This window comes from Manihot esculenta, chromosome 2 (genome assembly GCF_001659605.2).
Source record: "Manihot esculenta cultivar AM560-2 chromosome 2, M.esculenta_v8, whole genome shotgun sequence".
NCBI lineage: Eukaryota > Viridiplantae > Streptophyta > Magnoliopsida > Malpighiales > Euphorbiaceae > Manihot > Manihot esculenta.
This window is the reverse complement of record NC_035162.2, coordinates 7,746,591-7,761,037: the sequence shown is the minus strand read 5'-3', so window position 1 is coordinate 7,761,037 and position 14,447 is coordinate 7,746,591. Positions and strand designations below refer to the sequence as shown.

The 14,447-nt window shown below is 36.1% G+C and overlaps 3 protein-coding genes across 4 annotated transcripts; 1 reads left to right on the top strand and 2 right to left on the bottom strand.

Moving 5' to 3' along the window:
• The first annotated feature begins 387 nt into the window (after positions 1-387).
• Positions 388-2,700, top strand: LOC110609295 (protein WALLS ARE THIN 1). Of its 2 annotated transcripts, XM_021748772.2 has the most exons (6): positions 388-708; positions 788-850; positions 948-1,064; positions 1,148-1,550; positions 1,641-1,792; positions 2,059-2,700. In XM_021748772.2, exons 1-6 carry the CDS (start codon positions 452-454, stop codon positions 2,234-2,236), a joined length of 1,170 nt encoding a protein of 389 aa, XP_021604464.1. In that variant the 5' UTR covers positions 388-451; the 3' UTR covers positions 2,237-2,700. The 2 variants fall into 2 exon arrangements, with proteins under 2 accessions (XP_021604464.1, XP_043808794.1); XM_043952859.1 differs by lacking the exon at positions 948-1,064 and having other exon boundaries at positions 408-708.
• A 72-nt stretch (positions 2,701-2,772) lies between these two features.
• On the bottom strand, positions 2,773-5,161 carry LOC110609294 (purple acid phosphatase 5). Its single transcript, XM_021748771.2, has 8 exons — positions 4,920-5,161; positions 4,627-4,833; positions 4,437-4,548; positions 4,116-4,342; positions 3,894-4,032; positions 3,590-3,810; positions 3,316-3,437; positions 2,773-3,230 (listed from the first exon to the last, which is right to left on the bottom strand). The coding sequence occupies exons 1-8, from the start codon at positions 5,073-5,075 to the stop codon at positions 3,026-3,028; spliced, it is 1,389 nt and encodes a 462-aa protein (XP_021604463.1). The 5' UTR covers positions 5,076-5,161; the 3' UTR covers positions 2,773-3,025.
• A 2,009-nt stretch (positions 5,162-7,170) lies between these two features.
• On the bottom strand, positions 7,171-13,121 carry LOC110609293 (beta-galactosidase 3). The gene is made up of 19 exons (XM_021748770.2): positions 12,532-13,121; positions 12,343-12,438; positions 12,112-12,224; positions 11,867-11,933; positions 11,608-11,700; positions 11,294-11,437; positions 11,100-11,188; positions 10,895-11,000; positions 10,721-10,808; positions 10,306-10,424; positions 10,050-10,214; positions 9,728-9,906; positions 9,408-9,517; positions 9,225-9,334; positions 8,701-8,811; positions 8,503-8,616; positions 8,209-8,411; positions 7,787-8,123; positions 7,171-7,705 (listed from the first exon to the last, which is right to left on the bottom strand). Exons 1-19 carry the CDS (start codon positions 12,691-12,693, stop codon positions 7,577-7,579), a joined length of 2,535 nt encoding a protein of 844 aa, XP_021604462.1. The 5' UTR covers positions 12,694-13,121; the 3' UTR covers positions 7,171-7,576.
• Between the last annotated feature and the right edge of the window lie 1,326 nt (positions 13,122-14,447).

Here is a 14,447-nt window from a genome sequence, read left to right as displayed (position 1 = left end):
CAAAGTTAATTTACATATAGAAATTTTATAAATTCATGCTCATAATTGAGTATTAGCTAACATGTTTAAATATATATAATGCCGATCTGTTACATATTGGTGCTTATGCCAAGTGACTCACTGTCAAGATTTGGAGTATGTCAGTTCAATATGATTGATGTAAAAAGCTCTGCAAAGAAAAAATACAGAAACTTTTCCCGAAATGCAAAGTTGTTGCATGGTAATATATTTATCTATATATAAACTCTTTGACAAAAAAAATATATAAGCTTGGCAGTCAAGGGTGTTTATTTATAATCATAATATAGGAGGGGAAGGATTCGAATCCAAACACCATGTTACTAATTTATGATATAAAAATGATAATACAAGAAATAAGAACAGAATATAAAATTCGAACACTTGGTGGCTTTCTCTGACTCTCAAGGGGCAACCGCATATTTAATAGCTCATGCTTCGACTCTTTCTTTTAACATCTGAGTCTGCTTCAATGGCTGAACTGGGTTCAGCACCCGCCAACAGGATGTGTGTGGTGCCTGAGCGCACCAAACTGCAAATAGCCATGACGATCTTTCAGTTTGGTTATGCAGGGAACCATGTTATTTTGAGGGCTGCACTTAACATGGGTATAAGCAAGCTTGTTTTCCCTGTTTATAGGAATATCATTGCAGTGCTTCTGCTGGCTCCCGTTGCCTATTTCCTGGAGAAGTATGTGGTCAAGCAAAATTGTAAGTGTTTTCGTGAAATTTTCATTGCATTTTTATGTTGTTTTTTTTTTTTTATGCAGGAAAGACAGGCCAGCCCTGAATGCTACTTTTCTTATACAATTCTTCATTCTTGGATTTGTTGGGTACGATCTGTTAATTAAACGCAAATTGATTAGCATACGAGGAAGATAGATAACGTTTAGCTTTTCAAATTTCCTTTTCCTATTGTGTTTCTTGCAGAATAGCATCAAATCAAAGTTTCTACCTATTAGGTTTGGATAATACCTCACCCACATTCGCTTCTGCTACAGAGAATGCTGTGCCTGCTGTGACCTTTATCTTGGCTACCTTACTCAGGCAGACTAATATAGCTAAACATCCATCTTCTATTAGCTTAAGCCCTGAACTTGAAGTGAAATTGGTTTTATTTTGTCTTACAGATTAGAGCAAGTTCACTTGCGCAGGAAAGATGGTATAGCTAAGGTACTTGGCACTTTAACTTCCTTTGTTGGAGCTTCAGTCATAACCCTTTACAAGGGACCATCCATATACAGGCCAAATTCCTCTCCAGACCAAGCAAAGTTATTTTTCTCATTAGGAGATGCCAATGTAAAGAATTGGACTTTGGGTTGTATATCTTGCTTTGGCCATTGCTTGTGTTGGTCCAGCTGGATAGTGTTGCAAGCAATATTCTTGAAGAAATACCCTGCTCCATTCTCAGTTTATTCGTTTACTTGCTTCTTTGGTACCCTGCAATTATTGGCCATTGCAGCCTATATTGAGAGAGATCCTCAGACATGGCAGGTTCACTCTGGTGGTGAACTCTTCAGCATTCTCTATTCGGTTAGCAACCCAAACTGATAGAATAATTCATTTTGTTGAGAATTTGCTATCACTGTAAGACTAAGAGAGCATATTTGGGGCTCGATGCAGGGAATGATTGTTTCAGGTGTTGGATTTGCAATACAAATATGGGTCATACAGAGGGGTGGTCCAGTGTTTGTTTCAGGCTATCTGCCTCTGCAGACTATGCTCGTAGCTATAATGGCCTCCATTGCTTTAGGTGAAGAATTCTACTTGGGAGGGTGAGTTTCATGATCATTCTACCAACTAATTTGGTTGTCTCTTTCAATTTTGTCCTCTGCTGAATTGGCCAATCTTCTGTTAAGAGGGCAATATGAACCTAGTAAATGGGAACGTATTAGAGAAGAAAGAATCTTGCTAAGCTTGAAGCCAGTTAATCCTATACATTCTATACTATTATAACATTTCCTTCATGAAGGCAAGCAGGAAAGGTTGCCTGATAACTCAGTCTTGTACTCTTATTGTTATTGCTTGAATTCCCTTGCAGACTTATTGGAGCTACGCTAATTATTGCCGGGTTGTATCTGGTCGTTTGGGGGAAAAGTGAGGAGAGCAAGTTTGCTACCACTAAAGTTGCCACTTCCTTTATGTCCGAGAACAATCAGGCAGATGGTACAGGCAAATCCTCTCTGCTTCAAGCATTACTTCCTGGCTCCAGTGAATAATAAATTGAGAAGATGTATAAAAAGAATAAAACTTGTTAAGATAAGGAATTCTTGAGAGTATGAACAGAAGCTTGCAGCTCTACACTCAAATAGGTCAAATTTTAAGTGACCAGATTAAGAGCAGATTCTGCAAATGAAAGTAAGTTTGGATATTTCCCGGATAAAATGAGATAGAAGGAAAAAGTGGTACCAAAGCATATCTATCACTGTGAATGGCAGAAGTAGCTTCATCGTTAACAAGAAAAGCAAAGAGATCCTCACAGTTGGCAAGGATTTGACAACGTTGTAAGTTGTACTATACTTCAATACTCATCTCCTGTCTAACTTTCATGGACAAGCTACTGAAATTTCAATGATTTAGCCCTTTATTTTTTCGTATAGCATAATTTGAAATGAACTTGAGCTTTACGATTGGACTGTCCCTTGTGTACGCAATTAGTTTATCCATTTTTACATTACCCTCATGCGAGTCGAATTTGAGATTTTCTTTCTTAGCTAAAGCACAGAATGTTGCTGCAATGAGGTATAACCACTGTTTTAAGGTATTATCTGAAATTTTATGTTGCTTGATGCAAAAATCTGCCAATGGTCAACACCATAGAAGAGACAATTAGCCAAGTGAATCCGCCTAGTTCAATCAAAGAAGTTTGCAGATTCCATTCATTTTGGATTTTCCAATGGCCCCTTAAAGACAAAGGCTTTATATTGGGATTACAAGAAGCAAAATGAAAGCTCTTTTCTAGAACCTAAAAGACCAAGACTGACTATTCCTATCAAAACCAGAAGCTCTTAAACCATGTAGGAAGCAGAACTGTGCTCTTCTTCTGGATACCAATAACGGTTGTAAATCCAGAGTGAATCAGCTGCAACTGGCTCATTGTCATGGTTACGATGCCAAGTATAATAAGCATGAGTCCGATTCTTAATCTCAAGACTGGCATGTCCGAAACTTGCCTCCCTGAAGGCAGAGTAACTGGGTTGTGGTTCAGTAAACCTGCAGAAATAAATTATTAACATCAGTGCTAAACCATGTCTACAAAAATTGATGACTATTTGATAAGGAAATTAAAGATCCGTACCGATAAGCAGGGCCTTCAATGTTTCCACCATCTCCAATAGTTATATATATTGGTGCTGAAGGGTCCTTGATTGGGGTGCTCATTCCATTTGTTATGTTGTACCTCACATTTGATATTCGGTACTAACATACACAGAAAACAAAGCTTCTCATCTTAACCAATTTCCAGGAAATGCTATACATTTCTAACCATTCTTCTTTGCATAGTTGTTTTCAATTTACTATTTAGCATAGCAACTTAAAATGTAATGAAATATAAGTGTCTTACAACTTACTGTGCGTTCGTATGAATGGACATGACCAGCAAGGACAAGATCGACTTTGTTTTCGACAACCCATGATTCAAACATCACTCTCATGGTTTCTCCTTCCATGTAGTGGTAGTTGTTGCTATTATACCATGGAGAGTGAACCAGAACAATGAGCCATGGAGTCTCAGATCTATTAACCTTTGGGAATTCTTGTTTAAGCCAATCGTATTGTGGAGTATACTTGCCTACGCAAGCAACAAACATCAGTTAGCTCATTTTGTTCAAAGGCCACAAAATTTCAGTGCATAAAAGTATTTCACTTCCATACCATATGCTGAGTAAGAAGAAAGGACAATAATGTAAGCAGATGCACGCTTGACAGAATACCAAAGGGGAGATGTGCTATGTGATGCTCTGTAAGGTACATGGTATCTATGCATGTATGGTTTAAAAGGAGTGTGTTCGTCCTGAAATAACATGAACATAATATCATTAGCCATGTTTGGTAGGATGTGCAATGGAAAATATAAAACTGCAGAAAGGGTGTTACAATTTCAGGAGCATAATCAATTTCATGGTTGCCAGCAGCCCAAATCCAAGGCTGATACGCAGTACTCTTTTCCACGAAACGGCCCCATGTGTCCCACTTTACATTATCATGCAATGGATGATCATCCGCATAAGAAAGGTCTCCAACAAACAACATAGTTTGTGCTTTCTTATTGGATACGTAATGTGTCAATGTCACATTAGAATCATATGTTTGTCCCAAGTCACCTGTAGAAAATACAAAATAATAATTATAATAGAATGCTGTGATCTTAGTGCACCAAACTCCCAAAAACAAGATTATTCTTCTACTCTTACATACCCATAATGCCAAATGTGTAGGGCACGTCAGGTCCTACTTGTGGAGGAGTGGCAAAGGAAAACCTGCGAGTGGATCCGTGTCTCCCAAGTTCATAGATGTATCGAGTATTGTACTAGAGAAAAAAAATCATAAGTGTAAGAACGACGCCGACACAAATAGTAGTGCATAATGGAAAATTTTGAGTAATAACCTTTAATTTATTAAGGGTGGCATGGTGAATGTAGCCAGAAGTGTAATTATAGTATCTGTAAAATGTGGTTACTGCACGAGCTTGGCGCTTGTGATGGTGCTTTTTCCCTGTTGGCCAATATGTTACAGTATTTGGGAATCGATCCTTTGGTGTCACCCATGAAATTATAACACTTCTTCCTATAAGATCGCCTTGAGTTATATGAACCTGTATATCGTATATAAATTATTTTTCAATCATAAAAATGAATAGTTTAATGATCTGAGTACGAATTCAGTAACCCATTTGAATACCTGCTCAGGGGCATTATCACCCTCAGGTGGAGGAAAGGCCTCAACTGGCATGTCGATGGAGGCTTCAGTTTTTCTAACGTAAGGGCTAGTGATCCCTCCATGGCATGACCTAGCAATACTCAGCAATAGCAACAGAAAGCACACTATTGAAGCCATTGAAGAAGCAAGTGGCGTGATTGAAGAATGGTAGAGAAAGAGGAAGTCCTATATAAGGAGAGAGGGCGAGAGAGATTTGCTGCTAATTAAAGCTTTCAGTTTAGATACATGCTGATACGTGAAAGGAAGATTTCAAACTCTAGGAATATTCTTATTATACTGTTAGATATTCTATCTTATTCTATATATATCTTTTGTTTTAAAAAAAAAAAGTAATCTTTCTATATATAATTTATTTTTATTTTTAAAAACAAAAAGTATTTTTATAATATAATAGCTCAAGGTACAATAAAATTATCAAGATGTGAAAATTATGAAGTAAATATTTATATTATTTTAATAAAAAAGTTACATTTATTATTTTTATAAATAATAGAATATTATTATTATATTTTTTATTGATATTTAATTAATTAATAATATAACATATATTTTTAATTATTTTCATTTCGATTAAATTTAATTTTTCAGTTTGATTAATATTTAAAAATTGATAAAACTTTAATTAGTTAAAATTTAAATTCGATTCGGTCCAGGTAACGGAATGCTCACTTAGTCACTTTCAATGATGGGTTAGACGTGGAGATTGGCCTAGGGGTGAGCATTCGGTCGGTTCGGTTCAAAACCGAACCGAACCGAATAAACCGAAAACCGAAATTTTAGTTTTTATGAAAACCGAACCGAACCGATTTTGGTTAGAAATCGAATCGAACCGAACCGGTCTGATTCGGTTCGATTCGGTTCGGTTTGATCGGTTTCGATTTTTAATATTTTTTTAATTTTTTACACTTTATTTTTAGTATTTTAAAATTTAATTAAAATATTTTAATTTTAATATAATTTAATTTCTCTATATTATTGAAAAAATATATTATTATTCCTAATCGGTTCGGTTTGGTTTTTTCGGTTTTTTTCTGATCAAAATCGAACCAAACCGAAATAACCAAAATTTTTAAAATTTAAAACCGAACCGAACCGAAATATATAAAAAACCGAACCAAAATTTTAAATCGATTCGATTCGATCGATTTTTTCAATTTGAACCGAATTCTGCTCACCCCTAGAGATTGCTCCTCTCATTTGACACGAGTCCAAGACAATATAAATTATTATTTTATTAAAAAAATCTTAGGTTTTTTTTTTTTTTAAATGGTAAAAAAAATCTTAGGTTAAAAAAAGAATTTAACAATATTTTAATATTATATATATTTGTAATATTTATGTATTTGAATATATAAATTAATTAATTTTTTAAATAAAAATATAGCAATTATTATCGAAACCGCAAGACGTGCCCATTGTTCGGAGCTGGGGATAAATTGATCAAGAAGGGGTCATAACAAATTGTCATCACTATTCAAAATTGAAAATAATTAACATTATCATTAAATTATATATATATTGTTAAAACAATCAAACCTAATGGGTTGCTAAGAGTGAACATTCGATTAATTTTATTGAAATTTCAACAAACTAAAAATTTAATCAGTTCTTAAAATATTAATCAAATTGAAAGAAAATTAAACTTAACCAAAATCAAAATAATTAGTTTGATGTTAATTATAGCTTTTGGTATCTCATAGATTTTTCTGACATATATTTTTTTCTTTTGGTATCTATTTACTTTGTTCTTAATTAAGCATTTGTCGTTTATAAGGAGATGGGGACACAAGAACTTGGGTGATCGGCAAGAGGAGAAGATTTTTGGTTGCATCCAACCCCCCGTGTCGGCCCACGCCCTTCGTGCATTTTAAATACAAGACAATCCCCAATCGTACCTTCTTCAATACTGCCCTCTGGAGGTTGAACAAGTTTGCATTCCACCCTTAACCCAAATACTCCTTGTGTAGTTCTTGTGGTGGTTGATTTTAATGCTTCATGGAGCTGTACAAAATGTTACCATCCTGAAGGTGGACGTGCTTGAATTTAAGATTGTGTAGGATTAGATTTATTAGGCATAGATTGTTCACTGAAATCTTCAATAAATACTGATATTGTTGCTTGCAGACGGTTACTCAGAATTGGGCTCTTTTAAATTTCAGCAAGAATGATTCTGCACATAAAACAATGGGCATACTAGGATCCACTCGCAAAATGAACAAATTTGGGGTTTGATTTTAACCCCTTTATTACAAACATAATATCAATTCACCTCTTTTCTCAGTACCCACTTCCAGTTAAAAGGGCTGGGGCCTGGGGCATTAAATTCACCTGAGTCCCTAAATTGCAGAAACCCAGGGATTTTTCCAACTCCCCTATCTAACAACCACAAATTTACACCAGCACATTTACCCAATTAAATGAAGAGCTAATTGAGTACCACACACATCTACCCACAGCTTTTCTGACTTTTGAAAGCTATGGCATTACACTTATCTAATTAAAAAGCTTTTTTTCTATAGACTTTCCCCTAGTATGCAGCTTCCTTGCTTCTCTTGCAGGTAATGTGTAAAATTACTGGATCAATATAAATTAGCAGTTTCTCAATTTTATTTCTCTAATTAACCCCTCCAATTTGTTGGAGCACAGACAGCTTCAACTGACAGCCGCTTCAAAACATTTGGACATGGATCTTGGCCAAAGTTGCTGTTGGATATAGTGACTGTGCATCTCTGCTTCCCTATGCATTTCTGTGAAGAAGAAACAGAACATGGTGAAAAAGCTATGCTTGCTTACAGATTGTGCATGTAAGAGAGTAAGGTTAAAACTACCTTCTCAACGATATCATATGAAGTGGAAGCATGGCAAGGTCCTTGCTGGTAACTCCCACAAGTTCCCAAAGGAGTTCCAAAACTTGCAAATTTAATGGAAGAAATTGATTGGCCTGGACTACACCGAAGGTGAACCTTGGGTCTGGGTAACTCTTCTGCTCTTCCATAGCTCTCAATGTGCCAATTCTTAATAGTTGGATGAACTTCAGCAACCTCAGCGCACACACTTGTCATTGATCTTTTCACAAGAGAAATTCTAGAAGGATTCCCTCCAAGTTCCTCAAAAACTACCAAAAGATTTTGGGTTGGCTTCAACCACGAACGAGGCACGTGGTACCTGCAAATTGAATCATCATCACTCAATGAATCTTTTTTTTTTCTCTGGCAATGTTGCAGCATAGTACCATCTTTTGAGTAGTTACCATCGCTGAGTCGGTTGGCCACACCCGAGCTGACACTTCGGAGGATGGAATGTTCCTGCATAGCTGCATCTGTTGCAATTACCAGTAGCATATGCAGTCCAATATCTCCCTAAACTCTGGCCGTTAATCCATATTTGACCCTTTCCCATACCCTCCATGTCCAAAGCCAATGGCTCATCCCCATCGGGTGCATTGAAATAGGCCTACAAATTTAAAGAGATATAGTTGGAATCTTCTGCACACGTGGTGTTTTGCTACAACAACCTGAAATTATACTGTTTCTTAATTTCATACCTTATGCCATGTTAATGGTTGCTGTCTTTTTGCAACTAATGATGCTTCCATCCAACCAACAGATGAAACACTATTTGGAGAAACTAGGTTCATGGCTTCCCCTTTCAGCCCAACCTGTTTAAATACATAGCAATAATCAGGGAAAATTTTATTCAATGGAAAATAAATTAATGAGAGGAAGAGGGCTGAATCCGCAACCTGGTATGTCCATTTTTGCCAGGACAAATCCCATTTTCCCTGGTCAAGTCCATGCAGTGCAACTGGACCTACGATTCCTGTGTTCCAGGTCTCAAAGTGTCCGCCCACATTCTTCATATGAACAAGATACATTCATTAGGAATTCAACACGAAGTGGACATGACTATCAATTACCAAAATTAGAAGTAAATGGGTCACGCTATTGGAATTTAAACATCCTAAAATGAATCATACTCATTGGAATTTCAACATGGAACTAGTTTTCTCTTTTGTGTTTTCTTAGCTAGTTATTACTGAGAATCAAATCACAATTATATGTACATTTTTTTGGTAATCTGTATGGTATATTCTCATGCGAAAGCATATATCAATAAGAGCATCTGTCAATAGGTGCTTTGAGACTCCCTTACTGTTCACTTAGTATCCAAGTCAGTTGTACATACAGCTAAATCTTACAATAGGACATATTTCTAATATTACAAATAAAGCAGCTGCAAATAATAAAGGCAGGCAAGGAAACTAACCTGCAATCCAACAGTGACACTCAGCAATGCAATTTTGTTTTTTCCAGCACGCAAATTGACCTTTCCAGTATATGTGAACCTTCTATTCTTCCTTGTCCCAAAGGCAGAACCTAGAATGATAGACGCTTGATAAGCTTAAAAGGTGATCTGTAAACAATGCAAGTTAAATGCACGTTTATATACCTGAAAGCTCTCCATTAATGAAGATATGCACAGCATGGCCTGCTGATCGAACAATGAGAGTAGGAAGTTCCCCTCCATGTAAAAAGGACTCAGATGAACCAATATCAACACTGTAGACACATTAAGAAGCATGAGATAAAAGATAACCATTTATATCTTTCTGTGACTCTTAAGAGTTAGAAGACATGAGAAAAATTGGGACTTAATATTGTTTAATGCAAAAGAAAAGCACAGGAAACAATCAACAATTAGTACATGCTAAATTTCCAGGCGAGACTACATCAGATAATGGGAGAGATACTGAGGCAGTCAAGTCTCACCTAGTGATGTACCACAAGTAATCAGTAGCATCTCTTGTGACATTTATCTGCTCCAAGAGACCAAAAGCAGTGAATGTTGAACTGTCATCCGTAGAAGAAATATCTTCATCATAACTTTCCCATGGAAGCATCTCAGCATTTGCCGGCAACATTTCCATCTGAGATGTTTGAACTCCCACCTATACAGGAACAGAACCAAAACTGAGGTGAAGAAATAATTGTCCCCTTGAACTTGTTTTCTTTGTTGCATGCATGAGTCTTTACTTGAAGTAGCAATAGCAAATAATTGTGTCACTACACTTGGTGATAAAAGATTGCACACCTTTGCAGTATTAAAGACCACATTTCTGCAATCAGGAAGGATGCTAATGGACCAAGGAGGCAAGTTATAATGCATGTTATTGAACAACACCCTTGCAGCAGATTGCGTATCATAGTTTGCAAGAAAAGCTGCACAATCTCGTGATTCTGAAGAGTACAAATGTGCCTGGAAAGTAACAGAAATTTACTGAAATAAGTAACAGAACTGAATTACATAATATCCTGAACAAAATGCATGTCAAATGAGTAGGAAAAACCTGTTGAGAGCTTCCTAATTCTGTCACAATAGGATCAGTTGACACTAAAGCTCGCTCGCACATCTTAATAGATCTATGAAGCTCTTTTAAATGACCATACTTTGGTTGCCTGATCAAACCTGTCAAATACATGCAGTAGAAGCAATTAGCTAAATTCAATCAAGTAGGACTAATGTGATGAACAAATGGCAACATGCTCAAATTTCAAAAGTGAATCTCATAAAACTTTTAATTGTGCATGCCAGATTCTCATCAATGTCTTATGGAGGACATCTGAGACATCTCCCACACCTAGCGTTGTCTCTTTTAGGACAATAGTAAGTAACCAACTTATCAACTGGGATACCTATCTATCTATTTGGTTTGCTTCAGTGGATTAGAATGTAATCAAAATTATGAAGTAACAAATTCTTACCATATTCATCTATTGGAGCATCATAATCATAACTGGTAGTAATGAAAGGACCCCCAGCACTGCGACCAAAATTAGTCCCACCATGATACTGTTTACATGACACAGGAAATCAGTTCTACTAAAAAAGGAGTTAATAGCAACTTTTCTCCATTCTTAGAATGAAAAGGAACTGACCATGTAGTAATTAACAAAGGATCCTCCTTTCTGTACGAATCGAGCAACTGCAAATGCCAAATCCTGAACTGGACGCTGGTGAATTGGACCACCAAATTCCGTGAACCTTCACAAGTGAACATAAAACAAGAAAGATAAGGTAAAACTAAATTCATGGTAAATTATTTAATTTGAAATAACCAATCAAAAAGGTGCAAAAGCATACCATCCACTCCAAGCCTCAGTCCAAATTGTGGGCTTGTATGGTTTGTTGGGGGAGAATGAATCACAATAAAATCCATTGCATGTATTTATCTATCAATTAAAAGAAAATGTAAAGGACTCATGTTATTCAGTAGGATTAACTCTAAAAGAAACTGAATCTACATCATCAATAGTTGAAAATGTCAAATTGCTTACAATTGGATCTGGGGCATCTTCTTCTTTGCACATCACCCAGGGGACCCCAGTTCCCGTTTGAACAGCCATATTTGCCGCCCAAGTCATGTAATTATAACCAGCAGCACCAAGTAACTTACTTTGTGACCCATACTCATTCTCAATCTGCACATTCGCAGCAAAGGTTGAGATAAAAGAATTAATGGATTAGTAGTTGCAACATAATAAATCTAAAGTATTAATGGATTTCTTCAGTGTTAGTGTCTGAACTTGTGGAGACAGTTGAGTAAATCAGCAACGGAACATGCCCCAAAATTGGACATAAGAACCCATACCTGAGAGAGTATAATGGGGCCACCCTGGGACTCGAACAAGTTTTCACTCTTCATCAAGCTCACAATCTTCTCAGTGAACCCTTGCATTGCTCTCTATAACAGCATAATGAAGGTCTTTATTACAACTATATTACTTATTGGAAAATCCAAGATGTTGCTTAAACTGCACTCATTCTGCTCTGACTAATTGCGTAATTCAATTGAGAGGAAGCATAAATAAACTAATAAACAAATATAACGGGAAACAGAAAAACAAAACCTTGAAAGGCTCATTGTCTGTTCTAAAGCTGATGCCTGGGACATACTTTAACCAAACAGGAAACCCTCTGCAAATAAAAATAATCTATTAGCAACAATTTTACGCTGTTAAACAGAAATTAAGAAAGACGGAAAGCAAGGGAAAGAAAAACGGATACACAAACCCCACAAGTTGAAAACAGAAACCCAATTGCGAAGTAAGAAAGAGAGGCAGCTAGATTCAGAGAAAGGGGAAATGGTAGGTACCCAAAGTTCCACTCTGCACAAACGTAAGGTCCAATGCGAAGATGAGCATAGAGGCCTGCTTTGTGTATTGTCTTTATGAATCTCACCAGATCATATCTCCCTTCAAAATCGTACTATAATCCAACAAACAGGCACAAATTAGAAGAAAATAAACTAAGAAAAATAAACCCAAGAAAAGGAAAAACAGTGAATAAAAGTAAATAGAGAAACAGAGGAAGCAAATATAAGTACATTTCCCTGAGTAGGCTCATGCACATTCCAGAAGACATAGGTCTCAATCACATCCACTCCCCCATCTTTAGCCTTCTGTATCAGATCTTCCCACATCTGCAGAGTCCCCATTTGTCAAGATATAAGCACTGAAAATGAACATGTTAAGGAGAAGCTAAAAAAAGAAGAAATGGGAAAATTTTAGCGTACATCAGGTGTGCTTCTGGGATAATGAATGGAACCAGAGAAGAGGATTCTCCTTTGGCCATTAATCACAATTGCCTTCCTATCGTAGCTCACACTACAGTTTATCAGCTGAAACATCGCCAAGCATATCAAACTCAACAACTTGACAACTGAGCTAGTTCCCATTCTTGATTCCTCCCTTCACTTCCTCTCTTTAGCTGTGAAATGAAAGCAGAAAAAGAGAAGAGAATTCTTGGTTTTGGTTTAGTTGACCTATTGTTGATCAAGAATAGGTTCCATTGCCACTTTGGACTCCACAATTTCACAGGTTTCAGACTGTGAGGCTGGCAGAGCAACACACACACACACACATATAAAAGAAATGTGTATGCAGCTATTCACTCACAGTTCACAAGTGTCAAGAGTCATCATTGCGTGGCTGTGAACTACTAAAGCTACGATAATAAAACTAAAAATCTGACATTACAAGGGAAAAAGGGAATTGCAACAGTAAATGTAACAAGCTTTCCTTTTTCTCCTCCACCTTTATTCTTCAATCTTAAAAAACTGTCTTGTACATTATAATATGACGTTTGCATGATTAAAAATTTTATATAAAATCTTAGAAATATAAAATTAGTATTAATTTTTTAAGGTTTAGTACAATTCTTTTTAACGCTTAGCGGAAAGTTAAGTAATAAATCTGGTGAAGGAAAGAGCGAAGTGCGTTTACTCGATTTGGAGTGAGTGATTGGGGAGTGAACTGGCACTGACGATCCCCGCTGGTAAAGACAGGGCGGGGTTTGACCTGTTATTGTGAAGGTTGACCAGGGGTATGCTGGTAATTAAATTATTAAACCCTGATTGCCTAAATTTGCTGCTTTTGTCGGACTTTGATTTTTATTTTAGTAAATTCCTTAATAGTCCCTAACTTTTAGTACATGGACATTTTCATCACCCGTGGCCGTGTTCCAAAATTAACAATTTTTAATCCACAAAATTTATTAATGACTTCGGTTTTAAAAAAATAGATTCTAATTTATAAAATTTTAAAATCTAATTAATATATTATTACTTTATTATTTTGAGAAGGATAGACGGCCCACAATGAAGGAAGGTGTCCATGTGAACAAGGAAATCTCCCATAAACCAACCTCTTTGATATTTTATTTTATTTTATTTTAGGGAAAGCTTGTGGTTCCAACGTGATGCAATCCATTGGCTTGCCAACTTTCCTGTCTGAAATCTTTCTTTGGAGAAGATCTCTTATCTCTATTCAAAGAACTCAACCCATTGCCTGTCATTCAAGATCAAGTTGAAAAACATTATTCATTTTCCTTCATTTCTTTGTCCTTCTAACACGTACGAATCAAGTGCCGGTTCCACCGAATCTATCCACCAAATGGGTGCCTTAAAATCAGCATGGTCTCTCGATACTCTTTTTATTATTTTATTTTCCAAATATAAAAAAAAAAAAAGCGTTCATGGCATTTGCACTTAGATGCTAGCCAAATTTCTATTTAAAGGGCAAGAAATTAGAAAACTACTTATTGTGATGGTCACGATTCAACTTTGTCCTTCTAACCGTCACGATTCAACTCTCCCTAATTTGCACTTACGGATTAACACGAGGATAAATGTATTTAATTAACTTTAAAAGATTACAGGTTTTAATCATCGTTCCTTTGAAAAAAATTACAACGTGATCCAAAGTGGATATGGACCTAAATGCCTTCTTTTACATTATTAAAATGGAAGCCAGCAATTATTATGTTATCACCTTCTTGTGCTTTAATTACAGATTTTTTTTCAATATATTAATAATTTAAAAATCACTCAATACAGAAATTATCTAGAATAAATTAGGTGGGTTAATTAGAAAAAACTAAGGGTGATTAGATGAGATCCAAACACCACGTGTGATGGGCATATGCAATTCT

What these genes read in the sequence shown, in the direction of transcription:
- LOC110609295 (XM_021748772.2), top strand. Translation starts at nt 452, where the DNA reads ATGCTTCGACTCTTTCTTTTAACATCTGAGTCTGCTTCAATGGCTGAA. An exon ending in GTTGCCTATTTCCTGGAGAA is followed by an intron (nt 709 to 787) that starts GTATGTGGTCAA and finishes TTTTTTATGCAG; the next exon opens with GAAAGACAGGCCAGCCCTGA. An exon ending in TTCATTCTTGGATTTGTTGG is followed by an intron (nt 851 to 947) that starts GTACGATCTGTT and finishes TGTTTCTTGCAG; the next exon opens with AATAGCATCAAATCAAAGTT.
- LOC110609294 (XM_021748771.2), bottom strand. Translation starts at nt 5,075, where the DNA reads ATGGCTTCAATAGTGTGCTTTCTGTTGCTATTGCTGAGTATTGCTAGG. An exon ending in CTACACATTTGGCATTATGG is followed by an intron (nt 4,343 to 4,436) that starts GTATGTAAGAGT and finishes TATTTTCTACAG; the next exon opens with GTGACTTGGGACAAACATAT. An exon ending in TTGATTATGCTCCTGAAATT is followed by an intron (nt 4,033 to 4,115) that starts GTAACACCCTTT and finishes ATGTTATTTCAG; the next exon opens with GACGAACACACTCCTTTTAA.
- LOC110609293 (XM_021748770.2), bottom strand. Translation starts at nt 12,693, where the DNA reads ATGGGAACTAGCTCAGTTGTCAAGTTGTTGAGTTTGATATGCTTGGCG. An exon ending in ATCCCAGAAGCACACCTGAT is followed by an intron (nt 12,439 to 12,531) that starts GTACGCTAAAAT and finishes GGGACTCTGCAG; the next exon opens with ATGTGGGAAGATCTGATACA. An exon ending in GGCCAACCGACTCAGCGATG is followed by an intron (nt 8,124 to 8,208) that starts GTAACTACTCAA and finishes TTCAATTTGCAG; the next exon opens with GTACCACGTGCCTCGTTCGT.